The 23,501-nt window shown below is 42.3% G+C and overlaps 1 protein-coding gene across 4 annotated transcripts in view; it reads left to right on the top strand.

The window, feature by feature from the left end:
• Positions 1-22,384, top strand: part of FBXL20 (F-box and leucine rich repeat protein 20) — a 65,068-nt gene extending 42,684 nt beyond the window's left edge. For all 4 annotated transcript variants that reach the window (XM_083583271.1, XM_083583269.1, XM_083583270.1 and 1 more), the window contains 10 exons: positions 4,119-4,187; positions 4,793-4,888; positions 5,766-5,892; positions 7,984-8,058; positions 9,604-9,734; positions 10,737-10,797; positions 12,006-12,050; positions 13,380-13,436; positions 15,293-15,505; positions 16,460-22,384. In XM_083583271.1, coding sequence (XP_083439397.1) covers positions 4,119-4,187; positions 4,793-4,888; positions 5,766-5,892; positions 7,984-8,058; positions 9,604-9,734; positions 10,737-10,797; positions 12,006-12,050; positions 13,380-13,436; positions 15,293-15,505; positions 16,460-16,567 — 982 coding nt within the window. In that variant the 3' untranslated portion in view covers positions 16,568-22,384. The remainder of the gene's footprint in view (positions 1-4,118; positions 4,188-4,792; positions 4,889-5,765; positions 5,893-7,983; positions 8,059-9,603; positions 9,735-10,736; positions 10,798-12,005; positions 12,051-13,379; positions 13,437-15,292; positions 15,506-16,459) is intronic.
• The last annotated feature ends 1,117 nt before the right edge of the window (positions 22,385-23,501 follow it).

Here is a 23,501-nt window from a genome sequence, read left to right as displayed (position 1 = left end):
GTGAACATAAGTCCCGGTTTCCTGGCATACCCTCCAACATAACACTGAATATTTCTTGTTTATTTGATTAAATCTGACTGGTGTTAAATACCATTTCCAAACTAACTTATAATAATTTTCTTTTATCCTTGTAGACAACATTTTCAAATTGTGTTTCTCCCATATTTACCCCCAGCTTTGACTATTTATCTGCCCTGTTTTCTCCTTTTCTCACACCTCTTTTAATTGATCTTGTTGATCCCCCATTTCTACTAATATTTTATAAATTTCACTGGTTTCCCCTTTTATAACTATATTTTCTTCTTTATCCTCTCTTTTTATAATCATTTTTTAAAAATTTGTATATTCTTTGCAGTTCTTGTTTTCTCATAACCACTTCTTTGTCCATTGCTCCAACTGTATACAGTTAAACCAACTTATTTTACTTCCTGTTAGAGCTTCTCTTATTTGTTCTTTTCTTCTCATTTTCTCCACCCATTTCTTCATTTTAAGTATTTGCTTCTCTTTTGCTTCTTTTTCAATTTCCTTTTTTTAATTTACTGGGAAGTCTTCTATAATCACCACCAGAGTTAGTGGGGAATTTACTGCTATCAGTTTTCCTTTATATTTTGCCCATCTCTCAATGGTATTTCTTAATAAGGGATTTTCAGTATTCTGCTACCATTGCCTATTTGGTTAGCTAAAAAATATATTCACGAACTTCTCCCTCATTCCCTATGTACCACTCTCTAACCATTGAAACTCTCCTTGTTCTGTTATCACATCTATGATATATCTTAACTGATTTTCTATATAATATAACTTTATGTTGGGGAGACCCAGTCCACCTGTTTTCTGGGGGTTATACCATCTTCTTTTATTAATTCTAGGCTTCTTATCCCATTACAAAATTTATTAATCATACTTTGCCAACCCTTTGTCTCTGTCTCCAATATCTTAATTGGTGACATTCTAAATTAAAAAAAATTATTCTAGACAAAATTTTCATTTTAATTATCGCTATTCTTCCAAACCATGAAAGTTTTATTTTTTTTATATTCCTCCAGCTTTCCCTTAATTTCCCTCTTTAATTTGTTAAGATTCTCTTGTTCTAATTTTTAAAAATTTCTTGTTATTCTCAAGTACTTTATTACATTTCTTAATTTTATATCTATTTTTATTTCCTTCAAGAATTTTCATTTTTCCTCTTCATCGTAGTAAAATCTCTACATCTCTTATTTGAACCAATTAATTCGCGACCCTGTTATTTGTCCATTTTTTTTTCAAATGTTCCTCTATTACCTGCATATTTTCCAACAGATTTTCGATTGTTAGCAAGGTGTCAACTGCAAATAAGTTTATTTTTTCTTTTCCATTATTGCATATACCTTTTATATTTCCATCTTCTCTAATTACATGGCCAGAGTTTCAATGACCAATACAAGTAAAATTGGGAAAAGGGGGCATCCTTGCCTTGTACCTTGGGCTAGTGTTATTTGTTCTGTTATATTATCGTTCACTATGACATATTCCTTGTTCCTCAGATATAATTGATGGATTAATCCCTTAAATCATTCTCCAAATCCTACGCTTTCTATAATCATTTTTAACGCCAGCCATTCTACACAGTCAAAAGCCTTTAAAATATCCAATGCTACTATGCCAGCTTTCAGTTTATTTCTTCTTATTATATCTATTTTATTCAACACTCTTCCTATTAAACTATACATCTGTCTTCCTGCTACAAAGCCACATTTATTTATTTATTTATTTATTTATTTATTTATTTATTTATAAAATTATTCATCCTTTTTGCCTTTATTGTGATCAATATTTTAGCATCTTGATTTATTAGGGAAATCAGCTTATACAATCCTGCCTGGGTCCTTTAAATCTTTTCCTGGTTTTGTAATTAAGATAATTATTGATTGTTCCCACGATGGAGGGATCCTCTCACCCTCTATTACTGAATTATATAAAACATTTAATTTACAAACCAATATATTTTTAAATACTTTACAATATTTGGTTCCCAATCCATCTGCTCCTGGGGCTCCCCCCCCCTTTTTAGTTTCCCTATAACTTCCTCTATTTCTTTTTCTGATCACGTTGCTTCTAAAGTCCTATGGAAATGTAGTATAGAACAATCCAATATGCATGTTGCCCAGGCCATTTCCAAAACCTTCCGGAAAGACATGGACTTGCTGAGTATCATGGGACAGGACTAGAGCTTGTCCCAGGGCTTTGCAGAGCTCTGCTACCAGAGGCAAGAGGAGTACATGCTTTATCAGCTTGACCGCTCAGGGCCCTTACCTGACAGGTGAACTGCTAATTATTTTTATATATTGCTAATGATCTGTTGCTAATAACCTATTACAGGCACTTAGGTGAAGTGGCCTGTTCATTTTGCCCTCCCTGCCAGCCCGTCGTGAGAGTGTATATGTTTGCTCTTACTAGTTCGGTTTGCTCAGAGAGTGTCTGTCTGTTTCTCAAGGTGTTGAGCTCTTCCTGGTTTTCAGCATTGAGATCACTGTGCTTCCACAGACACTCGGTTATGTGTAGATGTGTCTCCCCTTCTTTCTGAGGTGATGGTGTTTATTATTTAGAAGTAAATGTTCTCTTGCAACACCACAATAGGGCGAAGATCTACCTAATGGTTGCGCAGCAGATGCTTGGTTTCTTGACATGGCTTCGGTACCTGCTCGAAATAGGCCTGCGCCACCAGTCCTCCCACAACAGATTTGGAGGGAATTATGCCTATCAAAAGTGAGATTCAGGAGACCCAAACACATGCCCCATACACACTGGTGTAGTTCGGACACCACAGCCTAATCATGGCTTGGCTGTGAGGAACGTGCTACAGCTCCTCTGCTCATTTCTCTCCCCAGCTTAGGGTATCATGGTATCAGAAAACTGGAGAGACTACTCAAGCCCACAGCACATCTCTGATGATCAAAATGTGACTTGACTCTGACATCTGAACTGGGCAGCTGCCTGAATCTAACTTGGAAGTTAAGTTCCATAGTCTGTAAACTGAGGCATAGTAAATGGTTTGCCTGTGAATGTGCAGGGATTGCTCCTACTTCCCTAGTGTGAGCTTGAGCAACAAACCCCATGAACTCTGGCCAAGGATTGTGGCTTGTTTGGACAGGGCTCTAAGCCTGGGATTGTGGTTTGTTGCACCCGCCCTGCACAAGGGGAAGAATGAAGCAAGAGGCACCTCTGTGTTCACAGTAAACCATTGATTATGGCTTCCATAATCTGTGCCTTCACAGTGCCTTCACTTCATAAGTGCCTTCACAGGAAGGATCATTGTAAGGATGATGAGATAAAGACTGTGAAGAATTAAAATAGGATACAAATAGGGTACATTGCACGGTGACAGCAAAGATTCTCCTTCAAGGAAAGAGAGCAGAATGTTGGCAGCACAGCTATAAAACACTTAATCTTTCTCTCCTCCTGATGCTCAGAGAGGAGGAAGTGTTGTTGTTGCTGTTAACAGTTAGGTTTTCCTCTCCCTCCTAGGCGCTCAGGCCAGTGTTCATAGCTTCCCCCAATTTATTATCGCAAGAACCCTGTGAAGTAGGCTGGACAGTGACTGGCCCACAGTCACCTGATGAGCATCATAGCTGAGCAGGGATTGGAACCCTGGTCTCCCAGTCCCAGTCCAACATTTAACATCTGTGCACTGGGGTTTCTGTTTATGCTGGACCTTCTTCCAGGCAATGTTAGAAAGCAGTTTGGAGATCCAGCAAGGGGAGCTGATGCATGTACTTACCTGCCTGGCACTTGCACACCTATAGGCTACAGCTAGTGTACACTGATGAAAGCACCCTGGTATGTATGTAGAGCCTTGTCTTCTGTACTTCGCAGCGGGAGATCCACAAGTACATTACCATCTTGATCACAGCCAACGCATGAAATAGATTGTGAATGGTGTTTTCTCTTTTCTTTTTAAGCTGGTTATCGCCCCTAAATATTCTCAAAGTATCACTTAAAAAAACAAACCAACCCCAAATCTGCATTATTTGCTTTAATTGCCCCTCGGTTTGTAAGACCTTTTAAATGTCAGGTGCCACTGATTTAAAATGTATGTCATTAAAAGCCTGAAAAGCACTGTACTTTTTTCTGTCATGAAGGACATTTGCACAGAACTGCAGAAATATTGAAGTGTTGAACTTGAATGGCTGCACCAAGATTACAGATGCGTAAGTGGCATTTATTTCAGCTCTCCACGGTATTTTTTTAGCTCTTTTTAATCACTTTCCCCCATTTTCTTGGTTGCATGTTTTGTTGCTCAAATGCCGTCAGAGTATATCCGTTCTTATTGTGAATGGGTAGACAGAAAGGGCAAATTGCCAAGGGACCCCTGTCCCACTGTAGGGGGTGACACCATCTTAAACTTGGTGCACAGCAAGCCCTTCCTTACCTTTGCATCACCTTCACCAAATCTGCAGTGGTCCCCTGTGTGTATATCGGACATGCAAGGGATCAGAGGCTAAGCTTGGAGGGCACATGATTAGGCTGGGCCAGATTTGCTGGGCATCTAATCTCTCTCATTTACTACACACAAATTTTTATATATCTCAATTTTTAATATAAACTGTAGAACATTGTGTTGTCTTAGCGATGATATAGTTAAAAAGAAAAATCCAAATTAAGAAGAATATTGAGAATCTTGATGTGCTTTTAAAGAAATAGATTTCATTCAAATACAATGAAAATGTATATAGGCACATGATCACCAAATGTCTTCTACTTAAAAAAAAAAAAGACAGAGCAATGAACCTTTGTGTGTCCTATTCTCTTCCAGGACATGTACTAGCCTTAGTAAGTTCTGCTCCAAACTCCGACATCTTGATCTAGCTTCCTGCACTTCAATAACCAACCTGTCCCTCAAAGCACTGAGGTGAGTGTAGCTCTTCATAAAGCTTATCCACCCTGATTTAAAAATACCACATTTCTTTGTGATGGAAACCCCTGCTTCATTTTACCATGCTCTGGGCTAACTCATGGTGTCAGTGGTATAGCAGCTGACCAGAATTGGAACAGGGGTGGGTGGGTGCGGTAGAGGCACACCTTGTTCTTTCTTAGTTAGTCTGACTTGGGGCACTCCAGGAAGACTGGGCATAAGATGACAATCAGTACAAGCTTGGGCTGTTTTCTGGTCCCATGGGGTCAGAGTCAGAGGGAAAGAATGAGCTTCCCAATTAGTCGTGGACCAAGCGAGATCAACAATGCTAGTAGTGTGGAAGCCACAGAAGGCTGACATCCAAGAAATGGAATGGTCTTTCCTTGCTGTTGATTCAGATGTGAGACACGCTGTGGCATTGCTGTCTGTGCCTTCTCAGCCCCTGCCCTGTTTAGGTCCTTTTGATATAGTAGCCCTTCTGCATGGTATACAAACATGCCCATTCCCTTTCTCCCTGCAGTATTGCCACATGGCTTTTGACGCCACAAACACCTATTATTCATAGAATTGTAGAGCTGGAAAGGACCCTGAGGATCATCTAGTCCAGCCCCCTGCAGTGGAGAAATATGCAACTGTCCCATACGGCGATTGAACCAGCAACCATGGCGTTATCAGCACCATGCTCTAACCAAATTCCTGCTATAGTTTTCAGTTGGTGGTCATCCTTGAAGCTGCGGCAGGGAGCAGAGTTCAGTGTGTTATTACTGGAAAACAAGGCGGTGAATTTCCCTTGTTTCCAAAGCAAGAATTTTTTATCCTTAAGAGTTAACATCTCTGTCTGCCTTTCCCCTCTGCCCCCTTCTCACCTCTCAAGCGAGGGATGCCCTCTACTGGAGCAGCTCAATATATCATGGTGTGACCAAGTGACAAAAGATGGCATCCAGGCTTTGGTGAGAGGCTGCGGTGGACTCAAAGCTCTGTTTCTTAAAGGCTGCACGCAGGTATGTCTCCAGTGAGGACACAGCAGCTTCAAGAAAGCTTGAGTTGAAGTGCATTTGTTTTAACTTGGAGCAGAATCAAGTTGAGTGTGGGTCATACATTGTGACATTGGAAGCAAGAGGGAGAACGGTAGGAGAGAATAAATTTTATTTATTCCTTTATTTATTTTACCCTATCCAAAAGAGTTATAATGGCAATTTGCACTACACGAGTTTCTCTGAGGATAGGAAAGAAGGGAGGATATCTGTGAGATTACTTTTGAACAAAAGAAATGTAGAGCAGAAGGATTGTGCTTTGTGCAGTTCTTGGCTGTCTTGCAATAGCATGTGTTTTTTAAGTATAGGAACTTTTGGTTACTTCTCTTCTAGGATATTTGTCATTTTTAAAGGTGTTGGACTAGAAGAGGACCAAGGCATCCAAGCCAACCTTTTTTTAAAAAAAAACACCTGGACACCTGTACTGAAAAGCTGAGCGTTTCTCGCGTCCACTGTATTTGAAATTCTGAAACACACTCTGCAATCCTACCTTTTATCCAAATATGCTCCAAGTTTTGTCTTGAAATTAGAAATTGCCTAAAAAGTAAAAATAGCAAGTTGGATAACTGAATTGGAAATCAAGTTGTGTGTTGAATCCTGTTCTGGGCAGGATGGCCCCTGATCTCAGCTTTGGGCGGGACCTGGTTCAACTAGTTGAGGGCCATTGCTCTGTGTGCTTCGCCCATCTCAAAGAATTTCAGTTCTTTGAGATGGGCCACATGACTTAGTTGTGGCACCTCATACAGGGAAAGGAAAAATCCCAACCTTGTTAGCAATCCCAGGCAAAATAGTAAAATAGCTGTGACACAAGGCAGTTGCAGGACAGGAGCTTTCCACTGTCATGGTTTCAGTTTTCCTTGTACTGGATTTTTGCAAACATTTTTGTGGATCTCTTAGAGCAGCTTGGAATTGTAATAGAATAGCATAAGACATGTTTCTAGGCCCCCAATCCAGGTTTAGTCGTGGGCAGCTAACCACATGTTACATAACTTGTGGCCTCTGATTGAGGATGTTCACCTGCATCAAATATGCATCTGGGAGCTTCAGGGCACATCAGGAGATATACATCCCCATCTGTATCTGCATCCACATGGATAAAGGATTTTCAGTTCATAGTTGCACCTATATGAGTCAAAGAAAGAAGTTATAGTGGAGAGGTTTAGCAAACACAGCCATAATTTTATAATGCATATTTCTTTTTTTAAAATAGCTTGAGCCTTTCCCCTTTTTTATGGAGTGCTAAGGAAAAAATATTGATGGAAGCAAGGCACTTGTTATCAGTTGTTTTGCCATCTGTTCTCTGTGATTCAAGGACATCCGTGGCATCTTTAGTAGCAGAAATAACTTGGGTGTTGCCTTTTTTTCCCTTTTTGCCTTAACAAAAGAGCCTCTTTTTCTCTTTTAAACAAAGCATGTTTATATGAAACCAACAAGTAGTTATGTTTGACGTTTTACTATGTTTTTATATGTACTGTAAGCTGCCCAGAGTTGCTGGGGAAAGCCAGCCAGATGGGCAGGATTTAAATAATAAAATTCTTATTATTATTAAAGGCACTTAAGTCCATAAAATTCAGAAACTCTGATTCTAGAACCATGTGGTTACACTATGTGATTTTCAAACACCTCCATAATGAAGACAAGTATTTTGAGAACCCAGCCAGAGAAATTATTGGGCGACAATGCCACAAAGGTGTAGTGCTCATGGGGGTATAGAATGGGGTAGGGGGAGGCCTTGCAGAAATGGAATATTTCTCTTGTTCTTCCCTCCTTCATGGCAGCCTTGATGCTGGGAGTTTTTGCAGTAGCCAGCTTTGAAAGCCTATTAGATGCTGTGGGTCCCATGGTGACATGAGATACCAGAGACCCATATGGGCTCTTAGCTGTCATTGAAAATGAGAAACTAGCCCTTTCTTTTTAAAATAAAAACTGAGACTTTTGAGAATCCAGATTTTCAGTAATTTTACTCCTGAAAAAGAAAACCCAAAATATGACTTCATGCTGACTCTTTTAACAAGTTGCTTACCTCCCTACCTCCCTCCTATTGCACTTTTGTTCTAGCTGGAGGATGAAGCTCTCAAATACATTGGGGCACACTGTCCTGAACTGGTGACTTTGAATTTGCAGACCTGCTTGGTAAGTAATTGGTTCACACAAATCCAAATTTGCTCCTGTTTTTCTTAACATGCAGAGGCCATGAACTATGCAAAGTGACACTCACACCCCAAGAAATGCCTCTTCCTGTTGGCTTGGAGTAGTTGCAGTCCTGGTAGCTTGATGTTCATCTTATTCCATAGGGGCAAAATCCCAACTGTGGTGGATGGGAATGTGTGAAATCTGGCTATAAAAATCGTCAGTAGCTATGGGGATGGGCAAGTGTTTGTAGTTGCTTGCGTCTCTGTGCCTATAGCCATTCTTGACCTTTTGCTTCCAAACATGTTAAGCAAGACATTCAGTGCCCCTAGTATGATAGGCATAGAGACGTTATTAGAATTTCCATGGTGCCCCAAAGCCACTGAAGGCTTCCTAAAACCGTGATATTCCCCTGTATAGTTCCTGTGGGGGGAATAAAGGATATTGGAAGAGAGCTCTTTCCATTTAAGAGTCTCATGCTCTACCAGCACGCTGAAAGTTACAGTCCAATAACATATTGAGGGCACTTTGTTGACTCTGCTCTGGCATTACAAAATCCAATGGGCTCCACCCTCAGATCACTAGGAGCTTGCCAACTCCACTCACTGACTGACTGGATATTTTTAAAATCTCAAGTTGGCAACCATATCACCACCCTAGTCCATACAATGGATACCTTCTGGATATAGTAAAGAACTTTCCTAGTGTTAGCATTTAATGCGACAAATCTATCTGGTCTGAGTTCACCCTTGCCCAGGAGGCGTTTCAAATTTTGTTTGCAGGACAAGCTGGAAAAGATTCTTTTGGTCAGGTTGGAATGCTTTCTTGTCTCCGTATTTAACTTTTTGTGTGTGTGTATTTTTAAAAAGTTGGAAGAGGAAGTACATTTTTGTCCTGCGAGAAAATATCCTGTACCATTTTGTGGTGGTGCCAAAAATGAAATGTTGAGCCCAAAAAAGGAACAGATTTTGATAGCCTTGTGCAGTTGGCATCCTGCTTTCTCACGTGATAGTTGCTAAAACGAGTTTACCAAATAATACTTAGCATGTAATTTTAGGACTCAGAAGGGTTCTCCCATCCTGGAGCCCAGTTCAAATGTCATATCAAACCAAAGTTTAAAACAAACTGTGGTTTAATGGGAACGAGCAGCATTCTGGTTCCTATTGCGCTCCTCCCCCACAACCTTTGCTGCCCCGTTGTGGACAAAATGTGCCAGAGTCTGGCTTATCCTGTCTTCTGAACCCCGATTCATGGTTGATTTCCACCCAGCAAAGTCATCAGCAGTACCAAAATTTGTTCTTGACTGACTGCTTGTGGTTTGTTTGGTGGAAGCCAACCTTTAGCCTGGGTTTGGACAACATGACAAACATGCAGATTCTTTTGTCCACAGCATGCTGCGGGAATTTGTGAGCAGTGGGCACCAGCATGCTGCTCATTCACATTAAACAATGGTTTGCTTTGACCTGTGGGCTTCATGCGCCAGGCGAGACAGACCAAAACTTTGCCGCACACTACAAATGACTTTGATTCACTTCTCTCCTTCTGTAGCAAATAACAGACGATGGCCTCATTACAATATGTAGAGGGTGCCACAAGTTACAGTCTCTGTGCGCCTCTGGCTGTTCCAACATCACCGACGCCATCTTGAACGCTTTAGGGCAAAACTGTCCAAGGCTTAGGTAAGTAGGCTTTGGGTTAGAGGGCTGCATGAGAGGATACAAGGTTAGCATGTGAACACGGGATGCATGCTGGGTAAAAATGGGTAACATGAGGGGAATCAAAAGCTCACAGAAAAGGGTTGGCATATTATGTGGAAGGGGATGGGTCATAGAAAAAGAAAATCATTTGTTTATACTTAACAATCTGTCTCATAGGTTCAAGGTTATGAAAAATGTCATTGCCCAGAGTGAAACCTGCCACTTTAAAACGGGCAAGCAAACTTTTTTCCATTAAGGGCCAAAATCGCTCATGGGTTATTGTCAGGGGCCACATGCTCACTATGAACCAAGCTGAAATAGTGTGTGGAGTCAGAGCAAAAAGTAGAGGAGGAAACCCCCACTTTCTTCCTCCCTGCCCAGCAGGCTGCCAGGGAAAGGACAGATCACTCTTCCCAGAGGTCTGAACTGATTGCTTACAGAAAGCTTTTGAAATTAGACTAATGGTCGTAGGTTGCCTAAAATACTGTTAATAATCCTAGCTTCCCTTCCCAGAGCTAGGTCAAGAGGACAATAGGGATGGGCTTCGAGCAATTTAACTCCCACAAAGTTGTGCGACATTGATCATCGGAAAGTGAGATTGCAAGGGTTTGATGGGTTCAGGGTTTGGAGTAAATACGGATGAGCTGGAGGAGTTTTGTCAAATATGACAGGCAGGCAAGCAGAAATAGGGAAGAGGGAAAAAATGTCTAAGGTCTTCAGGAGCAATTATGGGAAGTGTAAGAATCATAAAAATGGGGGGGGGGAATGTGTAGCTTGGGGGATTTAAGCTGTATTTATCCCTTCGACGTGTGTTGTTAGGATTGCTGATATATAGCGTGAGCCCATCAAGTGAAATGTCCTCAACTACTTTGAAACTGGTGGTCTTGGGGTTTCTTCTCCACAGGCACTAAGTTTGTGAGATTTCAGAAATGGATTTCTGAAAAGAACAAGTGCTTAATTTGCTGTATTTTATTTTCTGTGCAGAATATTGGAAGTGGCTCGGTGTTCTCAGCTCACTGATGTGGGGTTTACCACGCTGGCTCGGGTAAGCATCTGATCCTTTTTGTTTGCTTGTTCATAGACTTAAAGCAGTGAGTGGTGTCTTCCTTGTAGAAGACAGATGCTAAACACCTCATGCCCTATGCCATACCTGGCTCAATACCATAAGCAAGCTGGGAAAAGAGAAGAGTGGTTTGAGCAGTGAACTAAGAGGAGGTGATGTGTTGATTTGGCGCCCTTTTCTGTACATCCTATATAAGGCTTTATAAGTGAATGGGGATGGGCATGTGAAAAGAAATATGTAACTGCCACTGCCAGCCCTGAGAGAACCTAAGGGCAAGGATAGAAGCCAAGTTCTGGATTGAACAGCGATGGAAATGGAGGTTCAACAAGCACCAGAACCTGGCAGGGCTGATGTCTGAAAGCACGCACCTCTTTAGACTTTTGCAATATGGTAGCATCTTAAAAGCTTGGCTGGGGCTGAATGGAAGACAAAGCAACACCATATTTTCTGTTGTTTAAGGAGTCGTGCTTCCATGCCCTTCTCCCAACTCATGGCAGCCATTCCCTACTTCCATCCCTTGCAAAACCATCTTGTCCTCTGATCTCCATTATCTCTCCCGTCATTGAGTTTATGGGTGGGGAATCACATCAGCTCCAGCCAGCAGGACCATAGGTCAGGAATGGTATGAGTGGTAGTCCAACAACATATGTAGGACTGAAGCATCCCCATCCCTCTTCTAGACCTTAAATGTAGAGATTATTGTGACACTCCCCAGAATAATCCCATTGGTGGAAATGGGATTGGTCTGGAGTTAAACTACGTTGAGAAATCTGGTTGATGGGAGCAGAATAAGCCATTTAAATAAGATAATTTCCATAGCTGCATAATCTGTTCTTAACTACAGAGTTGGGATTGCTTTGGCGCCAAATCAGGGAGAGGGGAAGATAATACAGTGCACTTTCTCTACCAAGCAGAACTTACTCCAGAGTGGCCAGTACTAAGGACAGCACTGTAATGTAGTTGGATCCTCTTGGGATCATGGCTCTGATCGTGGAAGGAATGTTTCTTTTTAAGACACCTCTTGGCCTCATTTCTCCAGCAGCTTCCATTGGAGTGATCCCATTGAAGTAATTGGGACTAGTCTATAGCCATCTTACCTTGCGTTCAGAAGGAAGAATCAATACATGCTTTTTTGAAAAAACGAATGCTTAATTTTGTGTGTGTTTTGCTTTGTTTTTGATTCTCCCCAGAATTGTCATGAGCTTGAAAAAATGGACCTGGAAGAGTGTGTTCAGGTACATGAAATATCTTCATCCCATTTCTTAGGGGTGGGGGTGGGTGTGCATGCATGTGCAGAATGTCATGGACGTAGACCATGACTCAGAGAATGCCATAATTTGTTAAGATAAGCCTTTGCTTGAGATTGTTTATCCACATTCCAACAAGCAGGAAGTGTTTTGTGAGTTGTGCTTTTCCTCTTTGTGTGCTCTTCCTATAATGCTCAGAAAGGAAGTTTGTTGATCCATCCCTGCATGGAAGCATTTTCACAAGAATGCTTTGGTGAGGGTCTTGGTCACTCATCCCCCCCCCAAAGGAAAAGATGTTCTTGAACTTCCTGTCACCATAATATTGAGACATAGCAGTATATAGTCTCGCTAATCCTATCCACTTAGAGTGGTATTGAATTCTAATCTCACTCATAGTAGACCTATTGAAAATAATTCAAAACAGCCCCTTAGTTTGTAATAAAATCTGGTTGAACAAAATATTACTGTAAGATGAGTGGCAGCTGCTCTAGATCTGCCACCTCCTCTCTGCCCAGTAATAATTTTTTTAAAAGTATCATAGGGCATCATTGTACTCAAAGTTTCCCTGCTCTACTTTATTTCCTGTTGCATGCAAAAAGAGGGGGACCTGGAGTGCAATGACCTCACTTACTGCACATCGTCACAGGAGAGAGGAAGAGGTAGTGCAGAGGTGCTGCTTTTGGCAGTAGCCATATGGCTCCCATAACATCCAGCCTAGCGATTCTCAAACTTCTGTTTCCTCAGACTACTTGAAAATTGCTGAAGGTCTCAGTGGATCACTTGATGAACTTGTTTGGTTCTGTGAACCAAAGCACATGCACAACTCATGTTTGAATAACTGTAGGCTTTCATTTCTAATGTGATAGATGTGCTTCTGAATTAAATATGAAGCAAAGTAAAAAAAAAAAAAAAATATTCAGTGCCATCATCCCAATGTGAACCGGCACAGTATCATGAAAATCAGAGACCTACAGGGGCCCCAGGTTCTTGTTTGCCAATTTGAAAATCCATCCCTGGTCAAAACAGCTTTGCTCTCCATCAGAAAAAAAAAATCAGTGAAGTGCAGGGCCAGACACAGATGCAATTTTTCTGCAGGCCTCCTGAATGGAGCTTGCGGGCCGCAGTTTGAGAACTTCTATATGTACTTGATGAGAGAGGGAATGTCTATATTAGAGATTCTAAAACTCTGGGAGCCTTCTGAAAACAGTTGACTCTGCCAGCAGCCATTTGCCTTTATCTGGAAGGCCTACCAAGAACTACTACAAGATAGGCTAGGCGATACCTTCTGAAACGTGTGTATCTTTTGATCTCTTCCAGATAACAGACAGCACATTAATCCAGCTCTCCATACACTGTCCACGGCTTCAGGTTTTGGTGAGTCTTCAAGAGCACCCCCCCCCCCAATCATGGATTTTAACCACATTGTTAACTGCATTTCTAAATTATTTGCCAAGTCGGAAAAGAAAATGAGGTAGTCCCCTGAGATTTGGAATTCAGCGTATTGAAATGCATGAACCCCTAAATAATGTGCTCGTATGCAAAGCTCTGTGAGATAGGTCATCTGTTGTTTAAGCTTTGCGGATCTGGATAGGAAAAAGAACTGAGAATGACTTGCCCAAAACAATGGGGTAGAGCCAGAGTTTCAAATTTAGTGCTTTTCTCTCAGCTGCAGAATTTTGGGTCATTAAAAAAGCTCCAAGTTGTGAGTGTGATTAAGAAAGCAACAGGTTGTTTAAGAAGCAACTGCTGAGTGTTCTACCTTCTAGTTTGTCATTGGCATAATGGATCTGTGAACAGGACAGCAGCTTTGTCAACAAGACGGCCCAGCTTTTAGAGCTGGTCTAGCATGGTAGCTAAGATATACGAACCAGAAAGTTTCTTGATCTCAAATACTGCCTCAGCTAACCCCTGGATACATGGTTCAACAATATCTGGGATGTGGCTCTTTTAGAGCAACTAAAAGGGCTTAGGAGGGTCACAAAAAGTGTTGTAAAGAGAGACACCTTTAATGAAACTCGACCCCCCTTCTTTTCATATGCAAGGGAAATAGATAGCAAACTTTCCTCACTAATTTTGCAACCATGTATGCGGAGAACCTACATTGACCATTATTGTTTAAAGATTATGTAAAATGACGCTATGAATTCAGTGCTATGTTTATTATTCTTTTTCTTGTGAACACTGTATTAAATTTTAGTTAATCAATAATAATAAAAAAACACTCCCTCAGCTATGGATTTGCTAGGTAAACCTGAGCTAAACCACCATCTCTTGGCTTTTGTCCCTCTCTATCTGCAATATAGATGCATAATAATAGGATTGTTGCAAGGTTTCGTGAGATAATTTGAGGTACCTTGACCACTAATTAAACACTTTTCATTATTACAATACAAATAACACGGATTAGATATGTGTGTTTGTGTGTGTGTGTGTAGGGAAAGGCGAATGCTAAATGAAGGCATAGCAAGTATGTCGGACGTTTAGAAGAGAACTAACTATACACACACAGCACTAAGCAAGTGAGCTTGGAGTGACTTGAAGAATCAGTAGGCCGGGGAGGGGGAACCTTGGGCCTGGGGCCTCCAGACCTATCTGTCTGGCTGTTGGGACTCTCCCTAGGCTACACACCTCACTGGCGTTGCTTTTGCACCCCAAGTGTTTTTGCCTGACTAAAATGTGTCCATGAAGTCTAATAACGCTGCCTCTTGCTTGTCTAGATGGAGGATAAAGAGGAGTGTGTGAGTTTGTGCAGAAACTAGCCTGCTGTACAAAGATAATATTTACATCCACTGCTCCTCCCACTTTTGCCTCTGGCCCCACCCTCCACTGCCATGTGGCCCTCAGAAGGTTCCTCAGGAGAGAGTGGGGAAAGTTCCCCACCTCTGCAGTAGGCAATGGAGAGGGCTGAGGAAGCAGGGATTCAGAGAGAAGGGGAAGCTCTGCCCAGCAGCATGGCACATCATAGGTCGCTGGGGTTGGGGGCTCGTCTGATGAGGAGAGCATCCATGAATCCAACAAATCTGTAAGCCGAGGTTTGGGATACTGTGGTCCAACAGTCCCAGATGTTGCTGGAGAATTTCTTCAGCTGAAGATAACTTAGGCATATATCAAGTTCTCGCTGCCAGGCTGGGGTAGCTCCACCATCTTGAAATGACCTCATAATAACACCTTTGCAAATGCTGCCTGCTTCTTTCTCCTTTGCTTTCGCTTTGTTCCCTTTGTGGCGGCAGAGCTTATCGCACTGTGAGCTGATCACTGACGATGGGATTCGCCACCTGGGCAATGGTGCCTGCGCCCATGACCGCCTGGAGGTGATTGAGCTGGACAACTGCCCTTTGATTACAGACGCCTCCTTGGAGCACCTCAAGAGCTGCCACAGCCTGGAGAGGATAGAGTTGTACGACTGTCAACAGATTTCACGGGCTGGAATCAAGAGACTCAGGGTAAAAAAAACGGCATTTATTAAGTAGGCACAAGTGCACGCTTTGCTAGTTCCTGGGCCCGTTTGACTCCTTTCAGAAGATGATGCCGGGGAAGCCCAGTGGGGTTTTATGTTAAATCTACACCACCTCCCTACCCCCTGCTAAGACTAAGGACATGCTGGCTAGTAGATCAAAGTCTTAAGTTTGTTTTGCGGGGAGTGAGAAAGAACTTCACACATAGCCCTCTGTGGTGTCAATGTGGGAATTATCTGCAGGGTTCTCCTGGGGGCCCATTGACAACTGGGAACTTTCAACCAGGAAATTCCCCATGTTAGAGAAGGCAGAGTCTGTCTCTCATTCACAATACGTAGCCTCTTTTCCGAGCCACTTTGCTCAGATTCTGTGCACCCTCAACTATTATGAGAGAACTTTAGTATTCACTCTTCCCAGTGGCCAGACTGAGCAGGTCAAGAGTTGCAGCTTCTGTGGCCCTTTATAACTCCTTGCCTAAACCCACAAATATATTCAGACATTCCTAATATTTAAGCTAAGAAATTTGGGTTTTCCTGGATGTAGAAATGATATATTTCTTTCTGGTGTAGTGGGGGGGGGGGCACACGATATACTCAGCCTCTTGTTGGACTGGAATAGGAAGAGGCAGATCCTAAGTGAGGCCTACAAATCTTCAATATGTTAGAAGCCTATATAGAATTAAGGGGTTCCCTTCACTGGCCAGCAGAACAGTGGCGGGCTAGGAAGAAAACTGGCAAATGTTGATATGCCAGTTACAGGGTGGGGAAAAGGGTGGGAAGAATGAGGGGAAAACCAACACCTTCCCTGAAATGTCTCCCTGTTCGTTACGGAGATCTGCTTTGCAACTCATGAGCCCAACGTCCTTCTGGGTGCAACCCGTGCTCTCCCCCATCTTTCTGATTTTTTTTCTGAATGGGGAAATATATGTGTTTGTCTTTTCAGACCCACTTACCCAATATTAAAGTCCACGCCTACTTCGCACCCGTGACCCCACCACCATCTGTGGGGGGCAGCAGACAGCGCTTCTGCAGATGCTGCATCATCCTATGACGCGGGAGCCAATCTACCTTGTGCAAAACAAAAACTGAGTATTTAAATTACCCTTCTAGAAGTAACAGTGGACACCAGTATCTCCACACGACAAAAGTGATGCCGGTGGTCTCTCGCGAGGGCCTTTCGAAAAGAAAGCAAAGCAGGGGGAGCTGGTCGCAGAAGTTTCTTCCCGATTTTGCCCCATAAGCCACACACAAAAACACACACACTGCAGTATATACACCCACTCTCACCTACTTCTTCCAGCAAACTGAAGGACCTTGGAGTTTAGGAGCTGGATCAGTGGGCTCCTTCTCTCTCTCTCTCTCCCCCTTTTTTTCTCTTGTAGGTGGATTGGTATTATTATGAACCATTCCTACTGGGCATGCTCAGAAGAAATCATGGGGAGGTGGGTGGGAGAGAAAGTGGGGAGGTAGGGGATCATCACGCACATCTGAAGAACTGCTGTTGCTGGGGGGGCGGGAGGGGAGAGGGTCGTTCTTTTGACATTGGAAACAGCAAACTGGACAAACCCTTCGATGCAAGTGTGGAAGCAGCGGTGATAACCAAGGAAGGGAACAAAATAAGACGTTGAATCTTCACCACCACTGTCCAGAGAGGAGAAAAACGTAAAACCTTTAAAAGCCCATGGTTATATTTTTTACTTTTTAAAAATCATCATCCTTGTGTTAGGGAATGTTGAAACAGCAGCCATTGTGAGACATTGATTCCTGCGCTTCTGTGCTTCCTCGTTTTCTGTGCCGGCACATCCACGGAGCATGCTCATGTTGAAGGTTCAGCGGTTTCTCTTCCATGTTTCCATAGCATTTGGCTCAGAGGCTTCCTAGATTGTTGTGACGATAAAGCTAGAAATCTGTAACGTCAGGTCTGATTTATTTTCTTTTGTTTTGTTTTTCTCTCTCTTCCTTCTTCAGTATCTCCAGGTTTTCGGGGGGTTTTTTATTTATTTAAGAAAACCATTCTGAGATTGTATGAAATGACTGAACATAAAATATATGTTAAGCTATTTTCCTTTTTAAAAGGTGTATTTTACCACCAGGAGGCTAGGGCGAGCTTTGAAATCACAGCTGTGAAATGGGATGAAGTTCTGAAAGCAAAATTGCTTCTATAGAGAGTCTTCTCTAGGTTCTTTTAACCCATAACACAGTCCAAGTGGGGCTCATAGCATCCTGTGTGTTCAAAGGTAACCCCGTCAAGAACAATGTGTAGCACAAATGGGAAATGGCACACAGCTGTGCTGTTCTATTTATTTGCCATAGTAATGCAATGGTATCATTAGAGCCACCTCTGAAAATCTTTCTTTATTTGATGTGGGGTTCTTGGCACCATCGCTAGACCTGTGTGTTTTCCTCTACAAATCAGTTACCACCCTGATAGGGAAGTTGGCCAGATTCTTCCACTTCAGCATTAAATAACTGTACGTTTTGTTTCTTCAAAAACACCGGGGCCATTTTTTGATGCCTTGCAGGGCCAGGTTGGGTAGCTATTTTTATTTCTGGGTGGGTTTTTAAAAGGTCTTGTGGGCAGAGGCACAGCACCAGATCAGTTTCCTCCAGTTTGAATGATTCCAGCATTTTGGTCGCCTGTTGCCCTTCCCATCGCCTGTTGCCCTTCCCGCCTTAACAGTTCCCAAACACAGTTTTTCTTAATAGCACCTGCCGATTTGGCTGTTGTACAGAAAGCACAGGGGAACCCTTCATAATGAGAATTCTGTCCCGAGAAATCTGGCTTCCTTGCTGATGTACAATCCTTTGCTCTGCTTGTGAGCACATCCACATTTGCTAATGAGTGGTTTGTTTTGTTTTTTTAATTAGCCTGTTGCCAGTCCACTTCTGATCTGCTGCTTTGTTTTCAACTGTGCTGGCTTCTGACTGTCCAAAGCATGGCTTGTAAAACAACTTTCCTACTGCACTTTGGTTGGATTCAAAAGCTCGATTGTCTAAGCCCGTAGAGTAGAAGATGGTTTCTTTTTTAAAAAAAAGACCACCACGGTAACAGCAGTGCTCATGAGGATTCTTAAGGCAGATTGTGAGGCTTTGTAGGAAACGCATGCTCTGTTTCACTCTTGGCCTAAATGTTTTTAAGTGTCAGGGTCCCCATCCAAAGCAGGAACCCAGCACAAATTGCACAAATCGTATGAGCTGGTCTCAGAGATATAATGGGACAGGTGTCTGGCCCAGACAGCATCCTAGGTGCTGGATGATGAGATTAGGTATTCACTAATTTTCTGTTGTCCCGCCAAGATCACAGACCTCAGACAATTGTAGCTATAATTGGGGAAGGGCCTGGAGAACAGCTCTGTTTTATGGAAATTGTCCTGTGAAATGTTCTCTGCATTTTCCCAAAGCAGTAATCACGATTTCTTTTGATTCCAGAGGATTTGTGTTTTCTCAGTACTCCCAGAGAAATATATTTACACAGCAATCTTTGGTTTCTCTCTCAAACACACCTGTGTTAAATTTCCCAAACCCACCAATGTTGCTTTTCACAAGGCCTTCCAGCAGTTCAGACTGCTACCAAAGATCTGAAAAGGCAAAACCTGTTTTTAAAATAATGCATTTTCCCCTTCCTTCCTCCAAAATCTTTTTTAAAACTTTTGATCTTCTTTCTTCCACCCAGATATCTACTGATGATTCTTGTGAGTTTTGTGTCTTTAAAAAAAAACACCACAACATTTTACGAACTCCAGCATAGAAATATGGTTGATAGTCTTCCCCTCCCATCTATGATTCGTGCATCTCGTTTCTAAAACTTGGCAGCATAATTCCATCTTTCGAATTCCAAACATCATTGTGGCAATTGCTGACATTGTGGAAACAACTCACTGTTGCAATGTTACTGAACCTCCTGAACAAGCCAGGAGTGTGTGTTTGTGCGTGTGCGTGTGCTGCCAGCTTGTCAGTGTTCAGCACAGCTCTTGAAAGTAGAACCTTCCTCTAGGAATGGAAGGAGGGGAGTAAAAGCTTGAGTGCAGTCCATCCAACTTTATTCCAGTGCAAACTGCTTGAAATGAATGGGAATTGTAGAGCAGCAGTGCTTGCTGCATTGCATGCAGTGTATTTGCATTTGTTCGATCGTAAGTAGTGGTTCTCCCTAAGGGCTGCCTTTAATCTCATGCACGTCATGTTGTGGAAACCGCTTACTCACAGTCGCGCACCACTGAGGGGTGTCCGTGTGTGGGAATATTTCATTCATATGGACAGGGCTAGTTGCAGGATTGTTTTCACCAAATCCATCTCCAGATCGAAGCATTCAGCCTCCCCAACTAGGTGGAATAGCACCCCAGGGCAACTGTCTGCATGCCACTCTAAATGTGTGAAATGGACCTTAATTTGCCAGCAGTTAGTTTCCCAACTTAGAGAAGTTGAGACCAAAGTGACGGTGCCGTGTTATTTTCAGGGGAAGGGCAGAACAGAAAGATAACTTGATTCATATCACTTGATTGAGAATTTTTAAAGCCAATAATCAAATCCTTCTCTTCCCCTCCACCCTTGTCAGTGTATTTATTAATAACATCAATAAACCACATTTTTCTAAGCTTGTCTTGTTAGAAGAATGGCTTTTGCATAGGATGAGAGCTCCCTGTGTTCTTGTCTTCTGGTATTCAATCCTAGGTACTTCCTTCCTGTCACTTTATATTTTATTACGCATTGAGACAGCTGTGTCTCTTGGGGTAGGGTAAATAAACATCCCCACCTTCGAAGAAGGCCGAGTTCCCCTTCACTGCAACCAGCAGTGTATGCTGGTCCATAGAGCTGCAATGAGAGAGAGAGATCTGGGTTCCCATTTTTAATTGTGTGCACCCAGCGAGGTGTCAGCCACATGCCAGATTAGCTGCATAAATGCTCAGAAGGGGTTCCCTTTGTTTGTTAGATTGACCCTGAAGGCTTACAATGTAAAGCAGTTCCCCATGACATGTGCAGAATCCCCACTTTACTTGCACGAAACCTGCAAGTAAACAATAGCAGATGTAATTTTTCAAGCCTTCTGAGCTCAGCGAGTACAAAAAGCACAATAACTTCTTATTGAGCCAAGGCCCCCCAGAAGCAACCATACCCATCTGTTAGCAAGGATGGCTTGATGCAAGAATTAGCTGTGATTGTCAAGAATGCCTTTTCAGAGGCAAATATAACAGATGTTGGGAATAAACAGAAGGGCCATCGCCTCAGTGGGAGCATCTGGCTGCTGCTTTTTGGGACAGATTAATCAGATCATATTTTTATTATACATAATTTTGGAAGTAGTAATGTGTATTAACTCCCTGTGTATTAACTGACTGTTCGATACATACAGTGAGTTCTGGAAGTGCACTGTGTCATGAAAATGCCCCATTTTGTAAGGGACTCTATTTTTGTGATGAAATAATTGTCTGTCCTCCACTGCCTGGTTGCTGGTGATCAGTTGGGGTGGGGAGAGACAAGGGGCAGAGTCAAATTTGATAGTCAAATTGCTAGGATCAATGGGAAGGCTGAGTGTTGAAGAAACACAGCGAGAATTTAATAGCCTTGTGGCCAAAGTCTGTTCTAACCAGATGTGCCAAATCCATAATTACATGGAAATTGCCATTTTCTGTGCTCCCACAAATTCCAGCTACAGCAGCTCGCCCTGATTACCAAGGATATGAAGAGTGCTGTTGTCAGAAGGCCATTGCGGTCACTCTTAATTTTTACTCTTTACCTTCCTCGCCTTTTGGAAATCATGAAAACTCCAGATGTCAAAACTTAACAGCCTCGCCATTGGCTTCTCCTGTACCTGAACCATATTAAGTTGTACACGGTGAAAGCTACGCGTGTTGGAAGCCTTCTGCTATATCCTGTTGCATATTATGACAAGCTTGAGACCAGCATGAAGGCAACGGGAATGAAGTTAACATCTGCAATCAGGTTCTCTGAAGAACCTCAAGCTTTGGAGGAACGCTGGATCAACAGAATTCGTTAGATTTCAAGGTACAATAATGCAGCCACTGGTCACAATTCTGAAACCATTCCCACAGTGGCTGTTACTATGAACTCCAGGGGGGTATTTGTTTCCCCTCTTTTAATCTGAATATGGTAGGCATGGCTGGCCCATGGTATTATGTGATTCGACAGGTGTTGGGGAGGGAATTGTATGACATGGTTGCTTACACAGTAATGTTCTGTTTTAAGAGAGAAGGAGCGTAGTAAGAGCCCTGGGCTACCCTTAATTTGTGATCTAATCTTTTGGTTAAGTTTGGGATGATTAGCGTTCAGAAATAATTGTATTAGACATATTAAGGATGCGGCTGGTATTCCACAGGCTGGATGTTTGATAGTTAAATACTAAATTTCATTCGCACTGAGAACCCTACAGTAGAATTGATTGTACCACCCACTATCAGGAAACCTCTGGCACAGTAACTATAATGTGAACACTTTTTATTAAACAAACCCCATCATTCTTGGTGTGTTTAAAGGAATGTTGTGCTTTTCAAATTATTTTTAGGATTGCCCTCACATGTGACTCCTCCTAATTTCTTACTCAAAAATTTAAAAGAAACACAATTCCTGATCGCTGCAGTGCAGTTCTTCTCACATTCCATGTGATGTTGAGCAGTTTTAAAAGCCAACATATCTTCAAACGTTGTTTTTATTAACAAGGCCCTCCATTTCTTCATAAAAAATTATATTGGATGCCCAGGTTGGAACCTTGCCATTCAGCCCCCATAACTATAATACAGAGATATCTGTAAAATACTACTTTTATGATCCTGTAAACTGTGTTTTCACCTTTCCTGGACACTTGATTGTGAATATAATAATGTCAATTAACAAAAAGTAAAGCAAATATAAATATGTATGTAGCTCAATCTTTTCTTTTTCTGTCCATGTTACAATATTGTGATTTTGGCTAAGTTTGTAATGTGGGGAAATGGTCACGAAAAGAAAAGAAAACGTTTCCAAATTGTGGCTGTGAAGGGTCCTGTGGTGAGAACTTTGTTTCTATGATTTGTCTTTGTTCCTGCGGCAGAATTTTTTGTGAACTTTAAGTAGGCCCAGAATAATAATCTGGGGATTTCTTTTGAGAGTCATTTTGTGAATAAGCCGTTATTATATATTTGATGGGAGCTGTAATACTAGTACTCAAGGTGAAATACTAAGTTTAAGGATTGTATCCATCCACCATGTACCATAGCGATTAGAGCTGTTGGCACAGGTGATCCTCGTTTTTGCACTGGGGGTTGCGTTCCGGACCTCCCCCCCCAAGCCCGCTCCACCCCTTTTTGTGACATCTTTATGACATTTTTGGGCTACTTCCGGGTTCAGCGTCATGCATGTGCGCACGATCATGTGTCATTTGGACGTGCCTAACTAGGTCATTGCCCGTATATGAGATGGTTTGCATAATCAAATGTGCCCATGCTGCCACTCAAAGCCCACTAAGACTGGAAACCACAATACTGTGTTTAAAAGACTTGTGTCTATGAGAACACAAAATGAGCCCATCTGGTCCAGCATCCAGTTGCCACGGATGCCTGGAGGAAAGCTGCAAGCGACCTAAGCATAAACAAGAGTTCCCTCTTCTCTCCTGCCTCACCCCAGGTTTCAGCAACAGAAGCATTGGTGCCTCCATCCATGAAGGCAGAGCATAGTCATAATGGCTAGTAGCCATGTATAACTGTATCCTTCATGAATTCACCCAGTCTTCTTTCGAAGGGGTTACAGTGGAGTCATCCCAAGGAGCACTTTCACACCAAATTGTGCTCATAGCGTATTTTCACCTGGGATCTGCTCTCAGTCTCAGGTCCTTGGCAAGTTTGTGTCCTTATGATATGTGTGTCCCATTCATGCTTTATATGTTGCGGTGTGTGCTTAAAATAACTGGAGTGCGCACTTCAAATACAAGACTGGGAGATTGTAATGGTTCTTGTAACTGAGGCTATAAATCAGTTTAGTCAAGCTTGTGCACTCAG

This window comes from Podarcis filfolensis (assembly GCF_964270895.1).
Source record: "Podarcis filfolensis genome assembly, chromosome: 13".
Taxonomy (NCBI): domain Eukaryota; kingdom Metazoa; phylum Chordata; class Lepidosauria; order Squamata; family Lacertidae; genus Podarcis; species Podarcis filfolensis.
The sequence above is the reverse complement of the archived record's forward strand: the minus strand, read 5'-3'. Positions and strand labels throughout refer to the sequence as shown.